The sequence below is a fragment of the Onychomys torridus genome, chromosome 5, assembly GCF_903995425.1.
Source record: "Onychomys torridus chromosome 5, mOncTor1.1, whole genome shotgun sequence".
Classification (NCBI taxonomy): Eukaryota; Metazoa; Chordata; class Mammalia; order Rodentia; family Cricetidae; genus Onychomys; species Onychomys torridus.
Window position 1 is genome coordinate 131,639,353 of NC_050447.1, and position 19,062 is coordinate 131,658,414.

A 19,062-nucleotide genomic window follows, 5' to 3' on the forward strand; every position below is an offset into this window, starting at 1 on the left:
TAAGCCACAAGCCATGTGGCGACTTATAGACTAACAGAAATGGGTTAATTTAAGATAGAAGAAGTAGATAACAAGAAGCCTGCCATAGCCGTACAGTTTATAAGTAATATAAGCGTCTGAAGTGATTATTTTATAAGTGGGTTGTGGGACTGCTGGGGTGGGGGGGTTGGTGGGACCTGGAGAGAAGCACTCCAGCTACATATATCTCCATTAACAGTTATACTGGATGGTTTTATGTGTCAATTTGACACAAGCTAGAGTCATCAGAGAGGAAGGAGCCTCAGTTGAGGAAATGCCTCCATAAGATCCAGCTGTAAGGCATTTTCTCATTTAGTGATCAGTGGGAGAGGTCCCAGCCCATGGTGGGTGGTGCCATCCCTGGGCTTGTGGTACTGGATTCTATAAGAAAGCAGACTGAACAAGTGATGGAGATCAAGCCAGTGAGCAGCACCTGTCCATGGCCTCAGCATCAGCTCCTGCCACCAGGTTCCTGCTCTGTTTGAGTTCCTGTCCTGACTCCTTCAGTGCTTTTTAGTTACAGTGTTTCATTGCAGCAACAGAAACTCTAACTAGGACAACAGTTAAAAAGGAACAGGGGCTGGAGAGATGGTGCAGAGGTTAGGAGCACTGGTTGCTCTTCCAGAGGTCTTGAGTTCAATTCCCAGCAACTACATGGTGCCTCACAACCATCCATAATGAGATCTGGTGTCCTCTTCTGGGCTGCACGCACACATGCAGGCAGAACACTATATACATAATAAATAAAAAATTAAAAAAAAAAAAAGAACAAGGACATCAGGCAAATAAACCCCAAGGTCCAGGGGAAGAGTGTATTGAGGGAATGCTCTGTCCTTGGTCTTAGGGAATGAGCTGTGCTCCCCTCAGGCCCAAGTTAAAGTTTTCCCCTCCTACCCTGGGGAGATAAAGACAGGTGGATCTCTGTGAGTTCAAAGTGAGCCTGGTCTATGTAGTGAGTTCCAGGACAGTCAGGGTTACATAGCTAGATCCTATTTCAAAAATTTATTTATTATTCATATGAGTGCTTTGCTTCATGTATGTATGTGCATCATGTATGTGTGCAATGCTCATGGAGGCCAGAAGAGAGCCTCAGATCCATAGAACTGGAGGTTCTGGGAGCTGAATGGTCCTCTGCCAGAGCAGTTAGGGCTCTTAACCTCTGAGCCACGTCTGCAGCCCCCAGGACACAGTAAGCGGACACACCTGTGAGCATAGGAGCCCTTTCATCTTATTTGTACACGGTGGCAAGTCTTAGTTTTGCCTATGGAGCTATCCACACTATAGTCTGGAAAGTAAGTTAGTGTAAGAAGTGTAAGCGTGTCCGGGAGCAGAGGCTTCAGCCCTGTGATCATTTAGCTTCTTAAACAGTACGTGAACAGTTTGAACATTCTTCTTAGTTGTCTAAAGTCCTATTTCATGGTTTCTCTCACAGGGTTTTGCTTTTTCCCACTGGAGGTCATAAGTCCTGGTCATATTTACATGAAATATATGGCTTCCAACAGCAGGGTGTTACTGCGCAGTGTCCACTTGGGGGCTCTGCTCTACCAGAGCTGTCGGGACAGTGACTCACTCTACCCTGACTCCAGCAGGCTCTGGACCAGCTTAGGAATTAACATGCTGAAGTGCTGGGCAGCCAGACAGGCACCAGTAGATTCTGTCCTCACCAGCGGCTTTGTGTTCCATGAGAAGATGGGAGTTTTCAGGGGAAGCTAGCTCCTGGTTTCATTCAAAAGAATGAAACCCTGGGGCCAGAGAGGTGGCTCAGTACTTAAGAACCCTGGCTGCTCTTGCAGAGGACCTGGGTTCAGTTCCCAGCATCCACATGGTCAACCATCTATAACTCCAATTCCAGGGGATCTGATACCCTCTTCTGGCCTTCATTGGCACCAGGCATGCACATGATGTGTGCACAGACACACACTAAGGCAAACATTCATACAAATAAAATAAAATTAAACCAAAGTGTGTGTGTGTGTGTGTGTGTGTGTGTGTGTGTGTGTGTGTGTGTGTTGAGACAGGTTTCTCTATGTACCCCTGGCTGTCTTGGAACTTGCTCTGTAGACCAGGCTAGCCTCCAACGCCTCTGTCTCCTGAGTGCTGAGATTAAAAGTGTGCATCACCACACTTGGCTTTTTCTTTTCTTTCTTTTTTTTTTTATTAAAAATGTATTTTTAGGGGTTGGGGATTTAGCTCAGTGGTAGAGTGCTTGCCTAGCAAGCGCAAGGCCCTGGGTTTGATCCTCAGCTCAAAAAAAAAATTGTATTTTTAAAAAGGTATCTAAGTCCTACCTCTGGCCTTGGTGGAGAACAACATTCTGCTGCCCTAAAAGTGAGAACATTCTGTGTATGTATGAGGGCCATTCTGTGTATGTGTGAGGGCCATTCTGTGTATGTATGTGTGAGGGCCCATTCTGTGTATGTATGAGGGCCATTCTGTGTATGTATGAGGGCCATTCTGTGTATGTATGAGGGCCTTTCTGTGTATGTATGAGGGCCTTTCTGTGTATGTATGAGGGCCTTTCTGTGTATGTATGAGGGCCTTTCTGTGTATGTATGAGGGCCATTCTATGTATGTGTGAGGGCCATTCTGTGTATGTATGAGGGCCATTCTGTGTATGTATGAGGGCCATTCTGTGTATGTGTGAGGGCCATTCTGTGTATGTATGAGGGCCTTTCTATGGCCCTCTCTCTTAAGAGCTGACCCAGCTGGATCTGCCAATCACCTTGCTCGAGCACCCCACCGATCTATTTGAAAACGTCATGAAACTTATCACATTAGAACACAGAGTTTGGGGTAACCTCAGTTCATGTTCCTAAACTATTTGGCTCTAGAAACAACCTCTCCCTTTTTTTGTTTTTTGGTAAGAACTGTTTTTTTTTCTTTCAATCTGACCTATTTCAACCGCCACTGCCATGGAAAACAAACACAAATAAGTATTGGAGAATGTGGCAACTGCAAGAAACTAAAGACACACAACCAAGTCACTTGTGGTGTCGACTCGATGGGACCTGGTGCCACCTAGGAGACAAGCTTCCAGGCACACCTGTGAGGGGCGGTATCAGTCAGGCTGACTGAGGTGGAAAGACCCATGCTAACCAAGGGCAGCACCATTCCCTGCGCTTGGCTCCTGGACTGAGAAGAAAGTGAGCCGAGCCGGGCACCAGCACCCATGTTCCTGATGGTGGGAGTCATGTGGCCCTGCATAAAGTAAACTCTGCCAGCTAGAGTGACCCTGTCTCCCTTAAACTGCTTTGTCTGTTAGTTTTTGTTTGTTTTTGAGACAGTGTTTCCATGTAGCTCTGGCTGTCCTAGAACTCAATGTGTAGACCAGGCTGGCCTTGAACGCAGCCTCTGCTTTTCATGCTGGGATTAAAGGCATGTTCCACCAATGGACCTAAACTGCTTTTGTCAGAGTAGTTTATCATTGTGACAGGAAAAGGAATGAGTGTAAAAGATATCTGGGGGCACTTGAGAAACAGAACCGCAAACAACCCACTGAGTGTTATTGAACTGATGTTTGGTGTTGCTTTTCCTGGTGATAAAGGAGGAATCAGTCTTCCTGTGAACCCAAAAGGAAGTTCAGAGTGACCAACAACAGGGAAGTCAGACGTGATGGTTGTGGACATGCCTGTGTGGAGGCAGTAGTGTGGTTTCAGTCATGTGGAGGGGTTAATGACAAAGACTGGTCAGCACCTTTTAAACCCTCAACCTTTCTGCAGGCCTATGACAAACCATTCTACCCACTCTTCCACAGGAAGAGACCTGAACAACCACTAACCTGGCTTCTAAATGCTGTGGGCACAGGAAGGCAGAGGATTCCTGAACTCTTTGGAGCAGTGAGAGAGCTTCCTCCCTGTCCTAAGTCCTTCACTGGCCCTGATTGGTGGAGAGAACTTCTCTGTGCAGAGCTGACTTAACGCTTTGCAAAGGTCCTGGGAGGCAGCCTTCCAGTAGGCCAGAGGAAGAGCCTGACTTGAGTAAGTGCCAGTTAGCAAATCCCTCTCCTCTTTCCTGCTGTTTGCAACTTCCACACCTCTGACTGCTCCCGTTTCCTCACTCTTCCTCAGAAGGCTCACCTCTGCAGAAACTGAAAGCTCAGGCTAGTTCAGGAGTGCACTCGGTCCTCACTGACTGTAGTGATAATCAGTGCCTTGCTTTGTTCTTTGGGGGAAAACTATCCAAAGCTCTGAATCCATCCTCCTCAAGTGGCTGACCTCAGATGTCGCTCAGATGCAACTGGAGGTAGAATCTCCTGTCCACTCACTGCCCACACCACTGACTTGTCTTACACCCCACAGGACGATTATAAAAGACAACAGTCAAGATTCAGACAATGGGGTAGGTGTGAGCCAAGAGGACATTCCACTTCAAAAAGGAAAAGCCAAGCATAACTAACTAGCCGCTAATGCTGCTTTAAAACAGATGGAGGCAAATGTGTATGAGTCATATTGATTTTAATTTTCAGAAATAAAAGATTTGTGCAAGTCTCACCACTGGCTGTGCTGTTGTCTGTAACACCCAGTACATGATTATAATTTGAAACCCAAATAAATCTTCAACACACAGAACTCACACAAGACCTTGTCTCCAAAAGACCAACCAAACAAACAAACAAAAATTCCAAACCAACCAACCAAACAACAAGGTCCCCCCACAACCAACCAAACAAAAACAAAAAACCTTAGATACAAGGGGCTGTCGAGAGAGTCAGTGGTTGAGAGCACTGTTCTTGCAGAAGACCTAACTTCCATTCCAAGCATTCCCACAGTGGCTCACAACTACTGTAATTCAAGCTCAGGGACCTGACACCCTCTTCTGGCCTCTGTGGGTACTTGCACTCCTGTGACATATACTCACAAACACACATAACACATATGAATAAATGTTTAAAAAATAACTAGTTGTGGCAGCACATTTGTTTTTTGTTTTGTTTTTGTTTTTTTGAGACACAGTTTCTCTGTGTAGCTTTGCACCCTTTCCTGGAACTCGCTTTGTAGACCAGGCTGGCCTCGAACTCACAGAGATCCGCCTGGCCTCTGCCTCCCGAGTGCTGGGATTAAAGGCGTGTGCCACCAATGCCCGGCAGCAGCACATGTTTTTAATCTCAGCACCCAGGAGGAAGAGACAGTTGACTTTTAGGCCATCTAGGTCTATCTACATAATGAGTTCCAGGCCAGTCAGAGCTACATGGTGAGATCCTGTCTAGGAAGAAAGAAAGAAAGACAAAAAAAGAGAGAGAGAGAGAAAGAGAGAGAGAGAGAAGGAAGGAAGGAAGGACGGAAAAAAGAAAGAAAGAAGGAAAGAAAAAGAAAGAAAGAAAGAAAGAAAGAAAGAAAGAAAGAAAAGAAAGGAACAAAAGAACCTGTGTTTACCTTAGCAGGTGTCCTAGTTAGGAGTACTATTGCTGTGATGAAATACCGTGACCTAAAGCAACTTAGGGAGGAAAGGGTTTATTTTGCTCACATTATAATCCATATTTGAGGGAAGTCAGGACAAGAATTCAAACAGTGCAGGAACCTGGAGCTGACACAGAGGCCCTGGAGGAGGCTTGCTCTCGTGGCCTGCACAGCCTGCTTTCTTATGGGACCCAGAACCACCAGCCCAGTGGGGGTCCCACCCACAATGCACTGGGCCCTCTCCCATCAATCACAAATTAAGAAAATGCTGTACAGCCAGATCTTATGGAGGCATTTTCTCAGTTGAGGTGCTCTCCTCTCAGATGACTCAGCTTGTGTCAAATTGACATAAACTGGACAGGACAGCAGGGTCACCAAGAAAAATGGGGTTATGTGGCAAAGTGATGCCACTGAACATCTTACCTTGTAGATTCATTGTTACTCTGAAAGCAGATTCTGTAACATTGTTATTCTGATGTTACAGAAAGACACAAATAGGTTAGTCTGCTTCTGTTTTGGTATGCTCATGACTGTGATCCCCCTGCCTCCACCTCCCAAGTGCTGAGACTACACTATGCATTGCTATGCCTGGCTCTCCCTTTGTTTTTAAAGGCTGGTTGACTTCTGTGCCCATCATTTGTGTTGGATTGTATACACAATGATTTCTGCCTGATTCTAATTTCCAGTACAGTGTCTAGCCTTTCTCTGATTTAGCTTGGCCTGTCTGATGTAAAGGAAGATGTTCCCATGAGAACCTCTAAATATATTCTTCAGGGAGGGGGCCAGAGAAGTCTAAAAGCACAAAGCAACTGATTGTGAGAACAGGAGTCTGACCATGCTCCTATTTCTCTGTGCCATCCACAGTGCGGTGTGTTTCTCCACACGGTGCTGCCTGACCTCTTCACCGTAGTCTGAACGTGGGCCCTTTCAGTCTGCCCACACCCGGCCTGTGGCAAGAAGCCTTTTTCCCGTTGAGGCTCCTGATGAAGCCCGAGACGAAGAATGTTCATGTGTTGTCTGATACTCACAGGCGAATGACCCAGAGATGACAACAGCACTTGTCTGAGACGCAATTTGGTCAGATGTTTCTCAAAAACTGAGAACAGAAAACATGGCTTCAGTCTCTCTCTCTCTCTCTCTCTCTCTCTCCCCCTCCCTCCCTCTCTCCCCTTCCCTCCTAAAACAGAGTCTTATGCCATAGCCCAGGGTTTTTACCTTCCTGGCAGGAGAACAGCAGAGAAGGTATTTCAAAGGGACACCTCTGCTTTCAGAGATCTAACAGAATCTCGTGCTGGGGCAGGGAAGCCTGATGCTGGGCAGAGTGGGAAGAATTTACACACAGTTCTGACAGCAGATCATCCTGCTTGACTGACCCAGCAAACAGGGGAGGTCAAGGGTCAGTGATAGGTGGGGCCACATCTTGGCCGGGAATGCTGAATTACACACACTCTCTTGCCCTTTCCTTACACCCAGCTCATCCCACATCGGAAGATGCCTTGAGGTTTACCAGTTGTTCCTCTTTCCACTGTGGCCACACTGAAAACATCTCATCGCCTGCATTTCCCCATTTATCCCTCTAATTGGCATACTCGGGGCAGGTGTGCCCCTAACTGTGGGCGGGCAGACCAGTCTAGACCCTAAACACTCCTGGAACAGGCTGGACCACGCACACGCTATTGCCTGCCTCTGCCTCCCAAGTGCTATGTACTCCCCCCGAGTGGCCTTAGTCATTTGCTCTAAGTCAGGTTGAAGTGAGGAGGGACACAGGTTGGGCTGAGACAGTGGTGGTCATTACTGATGCTTTCGGCCCATAACTTCCTCTCAGAATAGGTCCTAGACAACTCAAATTATGGTTGCTTCTGTAATGATTGACTTACATGGTTATCACAATTTGGTTTGAGGCTGGATTTGTCTATATAGTGAGTTCCAGACCAGCCAGGGTTACATAGTGAGTCTCTTCTCTGTCTCTGTCTGTCTGTCTGTCTCTCTCCTTCCTCCTGCCTTCATTCTCTTTAAAAAACAAATATCAAACACATGTCATAGGTTGGGACTTACTGCATATTCAGTGACATTGACCTCAAGTTACATTCGGAAAACAGTTCTTTTGTGGAGATTTCTAAATTAACTTGGCCATGTTACCTATATCAAAGGGCTTATGATTAAATAGATATAAGATATAGGAACACATGGCATGCATTTATATATCATAAAGACTTTAGGAAAAACTTTTGCCTAAATAGGAAGTACGTAGGCCACAGTTGACCTCAGTTGTGAGTCGACACACCTGTGAAGAAGGAACCACAATTAAGAAACGGCTTCACGGCTGGGCAGTGGTGGCACACGCCTTTAATCCCAGCACTCAAGAGGCAAAGGCAGGTGGATCTCTGTGAGTTCAAGGCCAGCCTGGTCTCCAAAGCAAGTTCCAGGAAAGGCACAAAGCTACACAGAGAAACCCTGTCTCGAAAAACCAAAAAAGAAAAAAAAATAAAAAAATAAAGGGCTTCACATCCATGGCCACAAGCTAATCTGATGGAGGCAAATTTCCCATTGAGGTTCCCTCTCCTGGGTGTGGCAAATTGATAGTTGAAGCTAACTATGACCTACTCCAAGCCTCTGAAGAGTAACTCCAAAAGCCCTCCCAGGCACAGCTGGGATCCATGCTTGGCCCAGACCTAGCCGCTCAGGGGCTTCACATCGAGTAGATGAATTAAATCAAAGCTGGGTATGGACACATGGTGGCACAGGCCTATAACCCCTGCTACTCAGGAGCAGGGGGGGGGACATCGTGTGGCATCTTCACAGGCCTCATACCAGGGACCCTGGTGTTTGTTACAGGCAGAAACTGACGTTCTGCACTCAAGTAGCAGTCCAGCTACATGGTATGAAGTCATTGCTGATACTGCAGCATCTGCTGAGGCCGTTGCTTTACACTCATTGCTCAAAAGCACCGTGGCAGGCAGGGTGGGGCCTCCACTCCCCAGGGGCTCCTGGTTTGGGGATTTCATTTCTCCATAGGACTATAATGCAGGGCATTTATTTACCTATTTTCTTAAATTATTTTATTTATTAATTTTATTTTGTGTATGGGTATTTTGTCTGCATGTATGTATGTGTACCATGTGTGTCCTGGTGTCTGTGGAGGTCAGAAGAGGGCATCATATACCCTGGAAATGAGGCAGTGGACGGTTGTAAACAACCACGTGAGTGCTGGAAACTGAACACACATCCTGTGTGTTCAACAAATGCTCTTAAGCACTGAGCCATCTCTCCAGCCCTTCATCTAAAATTTTAAGAATTTTTTTATTTCTACTTATGTTTATGTGTGTGGGTCTGCATGTGAGGATGTATGTGCATGTAGGTTCTCACAGAGAACAGAGGCGTTTGATACCTGGAGTTGGAGTTACAGGGTGACCCTGGTCCTATTCCTTTGGAGTAGTTCCTGCCCTTAACAGCTGAGACATCTTTCAGATGAGAAAGAAGTAGAAAGGTTAGAAAACTTGCCTGAGTAATGTGTGTGTGCATGCATGTGTGTGTGTATGTATGTGTATATGTGTGTACGTGTGTGTGTGTATGTGTGTGTGTGTGTGTGTGTGTGTGTGCACGTATATGTGTGTAGTTGCAGATCCAGGCAGCCTGACTCAACTCTCCTGCACAACCTTTGCTTTTCCTGCCTCACAGTGCATGGCTTTTCTCTTTCCCATCTGTGGTGCCTCCTGTTTCAGAAGTTAATCACTGTCTTCCTGTTGGCAAGAGGCCACTTGTCATATCCAGCCAAGGTCTCTGCCACACTGAGTACAGTCAGTACCTGGAGCACCGACAGCAGCCTTTCAGCACCCGCCTCTCCGGCTGCCCTGGCTCAGTTCCCCCAGAGCTTTCTTCCTCTTCTGATGAAGCTTGCATTTTACAGGGGAACAAGGAAGTAGCCGTGTGGGCCAAGAGGATGCTGGTGTTTGGTGGCCCCTGAGACGCCGTCTCTCTGTTCTTCCCTGCTGATCTGTTACGGTTCAACAAATATCTGCTGCTTTATCTCCTGTGCTTTACCTGCGCTGGCCAGTCTCAGTGAGACACATTTCCCTTTTAGAGCTTCCTGGCCCTCACACCAGGCCAAGGTTCTCTAACTTCCTCTCTGCAAGTATATCCCTGATCTGATGGAAACTCTGAATTCAGTTACTTTAATTAGAAATGTGCAGCTAGGCGGTGGTGGTGCACACCTTTAATCCGAGCACTCGGGAGGCCGAGCCAGGAGGATCTCTGTGAGTTCAAGGCCAGCCTGGGCTACAGATGGATATCCAGGACAGACACCAAAACAATACAGAGAAACCTTACCTCAAAAAACCGAAAAAGAAAAAGTAATGTTCAGGCTGGGTGTAGTGGTGCATGCCTTTAAGTCCAGCATGGAGGGTATGTGGGGGTGGGTGGCAGGGAGACTGGGGGGCACTTGAGAGGCAGAGAGACAGGAGGATCTGAGTCTGAGGCCAGTTTGGTCTACAAAGCGAGTTCTGGGACAGCCAAGGCTGCACAGAGAAACCCTGTACATGTTGTAAAGCTCACGAAGCTTTTCAGTCATGAGACTGAAAGGGAGGGACACTGAAGGAAGCTGGGGGACTGTCAGGGACAACCACACAACCCCACGGCTCCTGTTGCTTTGGTACCCTCCCGAAGATGGGGAGGTGAGGAGAATGTATGACCCATAATGTCATGGACTGGCCCATCTTGGTCTCTTTTGGACTGTGGCTGACACTCTTCCATGGCATAAAGAGCTTCATCTCACATTAGCAGGCTGCTTTCTGGTTATACTTCATGGAGAAGTCATACCATTACTTCAGTTATAACTCTTTATCATTTACCTTACTAGTTTATTCTAGAATGTTCACAGAACACAGAAGTTCAATTTTAAGTCTGATACCGGTTTTAGAATCTTAGGGCCGGGATTTTATAGTCAGCAAGGTGCCTTGAGGTAAGTCAGAGGACGTGGGCTGTGTTGCTGTCCGTCTCCCTTTTCTACCCTGTCCACTTGCAGGATCTGACCCCTCCTACCTTCCCATTCCAGATCTGATTCTTCTTCATAAAATACAATATAGAAGATAGCTCAGGCGACAGCATCGTGTGTGCCCTAGTCAGTGTTTCCTTCTGTCTCGCACCAGATAGTTAGGATAGTTAGACTGAATGAATGAAAGTATATATAAAAATGTTCATTTGGCACAGGTGGAAACCATGACTCCCCGATTCCCAGGCAAGGGGAAGGCCCCACCTATGCCGGGAACACAATTTCGCACAAACAGAGTGGTACTAGTTTGTCATTGTTTGGTGGTAGCCAAACAGAGGCCTTCTGTTTGTGGTTCCTGTTGTAATGCCTGGCATGGTGTCAGGGCTCAGTACACTTCTGATGAGTCTGTAGGAAACACTGGAAGTCAACAGCTCTGGCTCTCAGAAGCAAAGCCAAACAGAAACAAAGGTTTGAGGGCTGGAGAGAGGGCTCAGCTACGAGCATGAGCAGTTCCGGTAGAGGCCTGGAGTCCTGTTCCTAACATCCATGTGACAGACCAGCCTGACTCCATTTTCAGGTTAAAAGCCATTTTGTTATAAGGTCAGCATGAGTTCATTTCTGTTGCTGCAAACTTCAAGCTGACCATGCTTTGGCCTGTCTCTGGGATTTGACTCACACCTCAATGTATGCTTTGGTCTGTCTCTGGGATTTGATGTGCTCCCCATCCCATGGAATTTGACTCACACCTCAATGTACTCTATCCCGATAAGGTTTTCTGCCAAGGAATCTTGAGATATCTTGAGATGTTCTGCCAAGATGATCTGTCAAATAATCTTATCTTCTGTCTGCTTCTGTAAAATTTACTTGCCAAGTCCTTACGTTAACAAATTCCTTTGAAAATCCCCAGTTGGCACCTTTTCTCTATAAAAGAGGTTTGAAAAGTTAACCCACACTGCTCTCTTCCATCCTGCTTTGGAGATGACACACACCTTTAATCCCAGCATATGAGTTTGAGGCCAGACTGGTTTACATAATGGGTTCCAGACCAATCAGGGTTACATAGTGACACCCTGTCTGTGCTGGCTAAATTTATGTCAACTTAACACAAGCTAGAGTCACTGGAGAGGAGGGAGCCTCAGTTGAGAAAATGCCTCCATATGATCAGGCTATAGGCAAGCCTGTGGGAGTGGGACATTTTCTTAATTAGTGATTGATGTGAGAGGGCCCAGCCCATTGTGGGTGGGGCTACCCAGGGGTTGGTGGTCCTGGGTTCTATAAGAAAGCAGGTTCAGCAAGCCATGGGGAGCAAGCCAGTAAGCAGCACCCCTCCATGGCCTCTGCATCAGCTCCCTCCTCCAGGAACCTGTCCTGTTTGAGTTCCTGTCCTGACTTCCTTCAATGATGAACAGTGATGTGGAAGTATTAACCAAATAAACCCCTTCCTCCCTGGTCATGATGTTTCATCACAGTAATAGTAACCCTAACTAAGACACTGTCTCAAAACAAATCAAAAACAAGTACATAAAACTTATGAGATGAAGCTAAAGTCATGGCTAGAGGGAAATTCAGAGTTTGTAATTGCTTGCCCTACAAAGAAAAAGATCTTAAGTCATGGTATGGAGAAATGGCTCAGCAGTTAAAAGAATTGTCTGCTCTTCCGGAGGAATCAGGTTGGACTCCCAGCACCCACCTGGCAGCTCATAACTGTCCATAACTCCAATTGAGGGGATCTGACACCCTCTTCTGTCCTCTGAGGCCAGCAAACATGTACATGGTGTACAGACACACATGCAAGCGTACACATAAAATAGACACAATCAATAACCTAACGGTTCACAGAAACCGAGTCGGTGTTTTAAAAGGAGCGAGCGACCACTGTTCAATAGGCTGACAAACAGAACCACAGACTGGGCACGCAAGCGAGGGCATCGCTTTGACGCCGAGTAGAGCCTGAGGCAGAATGGCCAACCGCTGTGTCCAACAGAACAATGCCCATGTTCTCTGCCCAGGACTCAATCACTGGGAGGAAGAGGGCCTCTCAGAAGGATCATTCAGGAGTGTTGGAGCCTGGAAGGCCTGACCCCAAGTGCTTTTCCTGAGGGGACAGGGAAGTGATTTTGTTTTCAGTCACTTAGGTTTCTCCGCAGATGAAAGTTAGTGTAGACACACTCATGCCCATTTTAGGAAGCAGTAGAGTAGACTTTTTAAAAACTTTCTTTACCAGTATAAATAATAAATAAAATGGACATAAAGACCAGAGGGGACATGCTGACAAGTTATGGCGGCAGGGAGGAAGCAGAGAAGGGGAAGGTGTGGATATGATCAAGAGAATTGTGTGAAACTGTCAAAGATTAAATAAAAATATTAAGAAACTTCCTTTACTGGAAGTCACTGGTCAGGAGCCAGAGGATCTCTGAGTTCAAGGCTAGCCTGGTCTACAGAGTGAGTTCCAGGACAGCCAGGGCTGCACAGAGAAACCCTGTTTCCAAAACAAACAAACAAACAAACAAACAAACAAACAAACAAAGTCACTATCCTGAATTTTATACATTTTAGTTGATGTGTGGAAAGGCTCAAGGCCTTTCTAGTTAATCTTGTCCTGAGCCCTGAGAAGAACCCCTGAGCAGCCTGCATGTGACTCGTTAAGATGACGGCCCTCTGCGTGATTCCACCCAACCGTGAAGTCATCTACACCTGCTTTCCAGCTGGTCACATCCTTGCCAGATGGACTTACTTTCCTAAGCTCTCTCCAGTTTGAACTCTGCTGAACAGGCTTTCCAAACCTGCCTGGCTGGGTCCCCAACCCATTCACTGAGTCATTCAGCCAGTGCTCAGTGTTGAGGTGCATTTCCGGACTCTGGTCGTGCCCCAGCCTTGCCTAAGTGGGTCCCACCCAGCTGACTTTTTGTTTGTGTTTTGTTGTTGTTTGTGGTGCTGGGCATGGAACTCAGGTCCTTGTGTGTGTCAGGCAATCCTTCTACCTGAGGATTCTGGTAGATCTGAGGATCACCTGTGGTAAGGCTGATGCTCGTGCACAGGAGGAAGAAAGTTGAATTAGGGTGCTAAGGGATACCTTTTAACAAAAGTGTTCTTTCAAAACTCTGCCTGGATTGTCACCTTTGGAAACTGAGCTGTGTGACTTCCCTGAGTCAGCTCCATCTCCTCTGGATTTTCTCCCACTTCCTCTGAGTTTAAGGAATTCTTTCAGATTTCCTAGTCCAGAAAGTATACCAGGTGTGGATACTTGAAAAACTGTTTATGAAGTAGGAAAAAAACTAAAGAAAACAGAAGGGTTGGAAATGACTCCCCATTTACACTGTACATTAAACTCAGTTTCTGGGAAACTAGAGACCTCAATGAGATGGAACCCAGGACCTGGTGCATGCTAAGTAAGCGTATGTCACTGAGGTATAGAAGAGCCTGTTTACCTTTCTTTCTTTCTTTCTTTCTTTCTTTCTTTCTTTCTTTCTTTCTTTCTTTCTTTCTTTCTTTCTCCTTCCCTCCCTTCTTTCTTTCTTTTTGAAACAATTTTTAGATAGGATTACACCACATTGTGTAGGCTGACCTCAAATTCACCATGATGCTCCTGCCTCAGGCTCCCAATCCTGGGATTTGCCTGTGGCACTATGTCTGTTTATACTACCTGTCTACTTTTGGAGACTCCCTCCCTCAAAAGGTCTCGATGTGTGGCCCAGGATGGCCTTGAACTTGCTATTAACTCAGGATAACCTTACGCTTGTGATTCCCCATCTTAGCCTTCTGAGTGCTGTATTACAGGCTTGGGTCACCACATACATAAAAAACAGCTTACTATTTATTTATTCAGTGTGTGTGCGTAGGTCAGAGGACACCTTGCCCCTACCATAAATGGAACTCAGTCACCAGGTGTGGCAGCAGTCCCCTTTTTCTGCTGAGCCATCTCTTGGGCCCTCCAGAGCCTTTTCTGCTGCAGAGTGTGGGTCTTTAGCTTACAGAGGGAGGCTGTTTACCCTGGCAAGGCACATCCTGCTCACCACATCTCACTGTGGCAAGCCCAGAGGCCTGCCTACACTGTCTAGTCTGTGTAAAGAGGGTATTTGTAGCCTGGCAGTGGTGGCACACGCCTTCAATCCCAGCACTTGGGAGGCAGAGGCAGGAGAATCTCTGTGAGTTCGAGGCCAGCCTGGTCTCCAAAGCGAGTTCCAGGAAAGGCTCCAAAGCTACACAGAGAAACCATGTCTCGAACTCCCTCTCCAAAAAAAGAGGGTATTTGTACAGCAACAACAATATTGCCTGATGATGTCTATCTCAGTGTGCTGTGTCAATTGATAATTGTATAATTGTATTGTTGCACACCACCGGAAAAACCGTGAAGCTGAGAAGAAACAAGAACCCACACCCTTCCGACGGGTCTAAATTGGCATAATCATCTGGGAAGCCAGCTTGGGGTTATTAGTGGGGTTGAAAGTGTCTGGGCTCAGTTAGTAGAATGCTTGCTCAGCATACACAACGTCTTCCTTTGGTCCCCAGGACCACTTAATCCAGGCATTGCAGCACACACACCTCATCCCTGCCTTAGGAAGTAGAAGTAGGAGGATCATAAATTCAAGGTCATCCTCAAGTACACAGAGTCAGAAGCTAGCCTGGGCTACATGAGACCCTGCCTCGAGACAAAACAAAAAGCAAACGTCAGGGCAACAACAACAAAAAGCATAGATGGGTTTCAATGTCACATCCTAGCAATTCCACTCCTAAGAACAGCCCAGAGTGAATTGTTTCTGGTGTTCCCAGGAGGGTGTGCAAGTGTGCCCAGTCCTACACTGATTTTAGAATCTCCAAGAAAATCTCCACAGTAATATTTATGGGCCAGAGAGCTTATATCACTGCAACTGTGGGGCCTGAGAATAGCCCACAACACAACATGATGGTGACCCTTAGAAAGCCCGCCACACAGGCTGGACAAAGCCTCCCATTTTGTATCTAGAGGTTAAGGGTGTCAGCAAAGGGGAGGGGTTGGCCAAGATCGGCTCTGTGTGGGACTGGGCACTGAGGATCGCCATGCCTGGTCCGCTCAGCTGCTCTGCCTTTCTTTCTGTTGGCCCTCTCTTTCCTATCCCTGACTACCCTCAGACCTGCCTGACTCTGCTCAGCCCTCCCAGTGGCTCTCCCTGCTTCCTTCTCCAAATCCTCTAGCTCCCTCCTTCGTTGAGCCTTGCCACAGGAGCTATACCTTCATGGAGACTCTTGGAGTCTCAACCAACAGGACTCAAATGGAATTCATCCCTTCCCTTGAACTAGGCTAACTCTGGATGTCCTTGATAAACAGGAGAATCTCTGACATCCTGGGCTAGAAAATTTCACTTTCCACTGCCATACCACCAAGTACCACTGTTATTATGTTTATGCTATGTGTCAGGCTCTGTTTTTCACAAACATGTACGTGTGTGTCACACATACTTCTTTATAGTGAAGCATACTTGCACCTTGGGCTTTCTCAACAATCCTGACATAAGTAACATTCTGATCCTATCTAACAGAGGAAAACTGCAAGTTTAGATGGAGAATCTTACACACCCTGTCCCCACCCTGCTCTTCACTCTGGAGGGCGTATTCCCTGTCATTGCCTGGACTACCGCACCTGTGCCCATGCCTGTGGCCTGGTGTCCTATCCATACAGCCATCCTTCAATAGGGTCACAAAAAGCGTCTTTGACAATCAGTTCCTGGAGATTTCCTCTTTAGCACTTTGCTCATAGAGACCTCATCATTGGGTGCCACCAGCCTCCTCATGCCCCACGCTCCTGCCCCACCTCTGCTTCAGACTTGCATTCCTCTCTTATGCCCCTGGGCCTGTGGGACAGACAGCTCTTTGCCTCCTAAGCTCCGCTGATCCCCTCTGCTCATCGGATGGCCTCACGGGAAGCCCTCACTTCCTCTAGGGCACCCTCATGCTCCCCGGTAGATTCAGCTCCAACTTTGCACTGATTTTCAAGTCCTTCTTTTCTGTTGCATCTTTCTGTGAGTTGCTGCCCTGCTCTGCTCCTTGAGGGCAAAAGCTATGGCTGTCTGCTTGAACCGGCCTTCCCTCTTAGTGATGGCCATATTTAGGGTGGCAGGTAATGATTTTGCCTAGTAAATAGGGGTGTACAAAAATCCCCCAAATCCTGGTAAAACAAATTTTGGAGGAAGGAGTAACTTGGACTCTGTTTGCCAGGGATGGTACCTGTACTGTGAGAGAACAGGAAGGATTGAAAAAAGAAATGGAACCCTCACCGCACATTCTGTCCGCGTAGCCAGCTGCTGGTGACACAGACTTTCTGCGAGCCCTTCCCCCATCACTATCACTGCTGCCTTCCCTTCGTCGGTATTCCACACCAACCTCCCTTCCTCTGAGCGGAAGCTCCTTCCTGTGTTTGAGCTCCCTTCCCTTCATGCTTATGACAGCATCTTTCAAGGATATGCCACCTTTCGAGTACGCCAGTGTTGCCCAAGAGTGTGTCAAGCTGACTCCATGCTCCTGGCCTTCCTAACGCAGCCCACAGGTTTCCCTCCCATGGCGCACTGGGGAGAGACCTGAGCCAGCCGCCCTTTAGCAGGGAAGTCTGCATAAATAAACCTCAAGACAACAACCCTTGTCTTCCATGAACTCTCCATCTATTTCTAGTCACTGCAATAATTTACTGACCCTAAAGCCCAGTCCCTTGTCTTTCCCAGTCACGTCTCCACAGTATGCAGCCGTGTGATAAAACGGTGCACATGCCCTGGCATTCACACACCACTCCTGTAGACCCTCCACGTCTTCTTTTCTGAGACACCATACATAAGCAATTTAAAATGCTAATAAAATTGTATGATTCCCCTTCCCACCAACTTGTCTTTTACCAGTTTCATTTGTAGGACTCCTTATATAAACCATGGGACAGGAGCCATGGTGACTATTGATAGACAATCAAACCTGGTCTTCCAGAACTTACAGTAACTTGATGGTGGAAGAGACCAGGCTCAGGCCAAGCACTTCTACCTTCCACTTCTTGTGTTAGCATTTAAAAGTTGTGTTCTGCCCATTAAGTGCCCATGAAGCCCCAGGGTTACTGAGCCCTGCTTAGGTTGGCCTCCTATCTTTTCAATGCTTTGTTGCTCGCCAGATAAGGAGCAACTCAAATCCAGGTTCCCGGGCAGGGAGAACATTACAGCAGGCTCAGTTACTGACCTCCCTCTTGGGCCATCTGTGGCACCCAGTCCCGAGACTAAAGTATTAATCACTCAGTAGTCTTGGCTGAGGACACAGCTTTGCGTAACTAGGCTGTCCTGGGCTACATTCCATGGGGGCTGAGAACCCACTCATGTTTCTGCTACCTCCACTGGGGGTCTGAGGCCCCTGCTCTTCCCCTGTCCAGATCTCGGGGAAGAAACCTGAGGGTAAATCCCGAAACTTGCTGTGAGTCCAGGGGCAAAAAGGCGGCAGTTTGTTTCCCGAGTGACGAGTGCAGTCCAGATCAACAGGAGACCTTGAAAGACACTTTTCAGGTTCACCAACCAGAGAAGAGCGAGTCAGAAAAAACAATGGGCTTAAAGCGTACCCATTACAGAATTAACATTCTTTCTGTGGCTCAGCGAGCCCACGGCTCCTGTTACTAAGCTTGCCAGATGTGAAGACAGCAGGTTCCCTGGTCCCCTTCAGCCCTGCTCACCTGAAAGGCTGCGTTGCTGTGGCCCTGGTTGCCCGGGGCGGTTGGCCTCAGCTCCAAGCTCATCTGGCTGCCACTGGCCTTAGAATTCTTTCCCTGTTCTGACCTGGACATCCTCTGCTTGAGAGCAAGCTCTGCCTCTACTGTGTCAGAGGGCCACCTGCTGCTGCCTCAGTTTGGAAACCCTTCCAACAACTTTTTAAATGACTCGGGCTGGAACCTGGTTGGGGTGGGGCAGGCAGGGCAGGCAGGAGGGCGGGGTGAGGTCTCCTTTTGAGCACGCCCACCCCCTTCCTCTTTCCAGGGATGCCCAACATAGACTTCCCATCACAAACGGGAACCTCCGTTTTCTCTGTAGTCCTTTGCAAAATCGTTTATTTCCTGTGGATGGCATTGGGGGCTAGGCAGGTGTTGCTGCATCGATGCCAGGCACGTGATAGGTACAATGTGCATGACTTTGTATTCTGTCTGGAGGAAGACAGTAAAAGGGTGAGGAGAATCAGATGCAGGTCTGGCCTGGAAAGCCTTTCACTGCCGCCCTGCTTCAGAGTGAGGATTTCAAAACCTGAAGAACAGAAATGCAGAGGTGTGCCGCACGTGTGGAAGGAGACTATTCACTAGTAATATACTTCCTAGTTTGTTTGTTTGTTTGTTTGTTTTTTTTTTTTTCGAGACACAGTTTCTCTGTGTAGCTTTGCACCCTTCCTGGAACTCGCTTTGTAGCCCAGGCTGGCCTCGAACTCACAGAGATCCGCCTGCCTCTGCCTCCCGAGTGCTGGGATTAAAGGCGTGCGCCACCACCGCTGCTGGCAACTTCCTAGTATTTTAAATGAACCTCTCACTGTCTGTCTAGCTGCTCCTCCTCCTCTTCTTCCTCCTCCTCTTCCTCTGTTATTATTATCATGTAGTTTCTCATTAGTGAAAACCTAGAATTATAAAATTTAATACTGAGAGACAGTAGATATAATAGGAGAAAAACCCCTCCTAGAGGCCAT

General features: G+C 47.3%; 1 protein-coding gene across 1 annotated transcript in view; it reads right to left on the minus strand.

Moving 5' to 3' along the window:
* Positions 1-18,181, minus strand: part of Slc28a3 (solute carrier family 28 member 3) — a 55,603-nt gene extending 37,422 nt beyond the window's left edge. The window contains exon 1 of the mRNA XM_036186705.1: positions 18,071-18,181. Within this exon, the coding sequence (XP_036042598.1) occupies positions 18,071-18,181 (111 nt within the window). The remainder of the gene's footprint in view (positions 1-18,070) is intronic.
* Between the last annotated feature and the right edge of the window lie 881 nt (positions 18,182-19,062).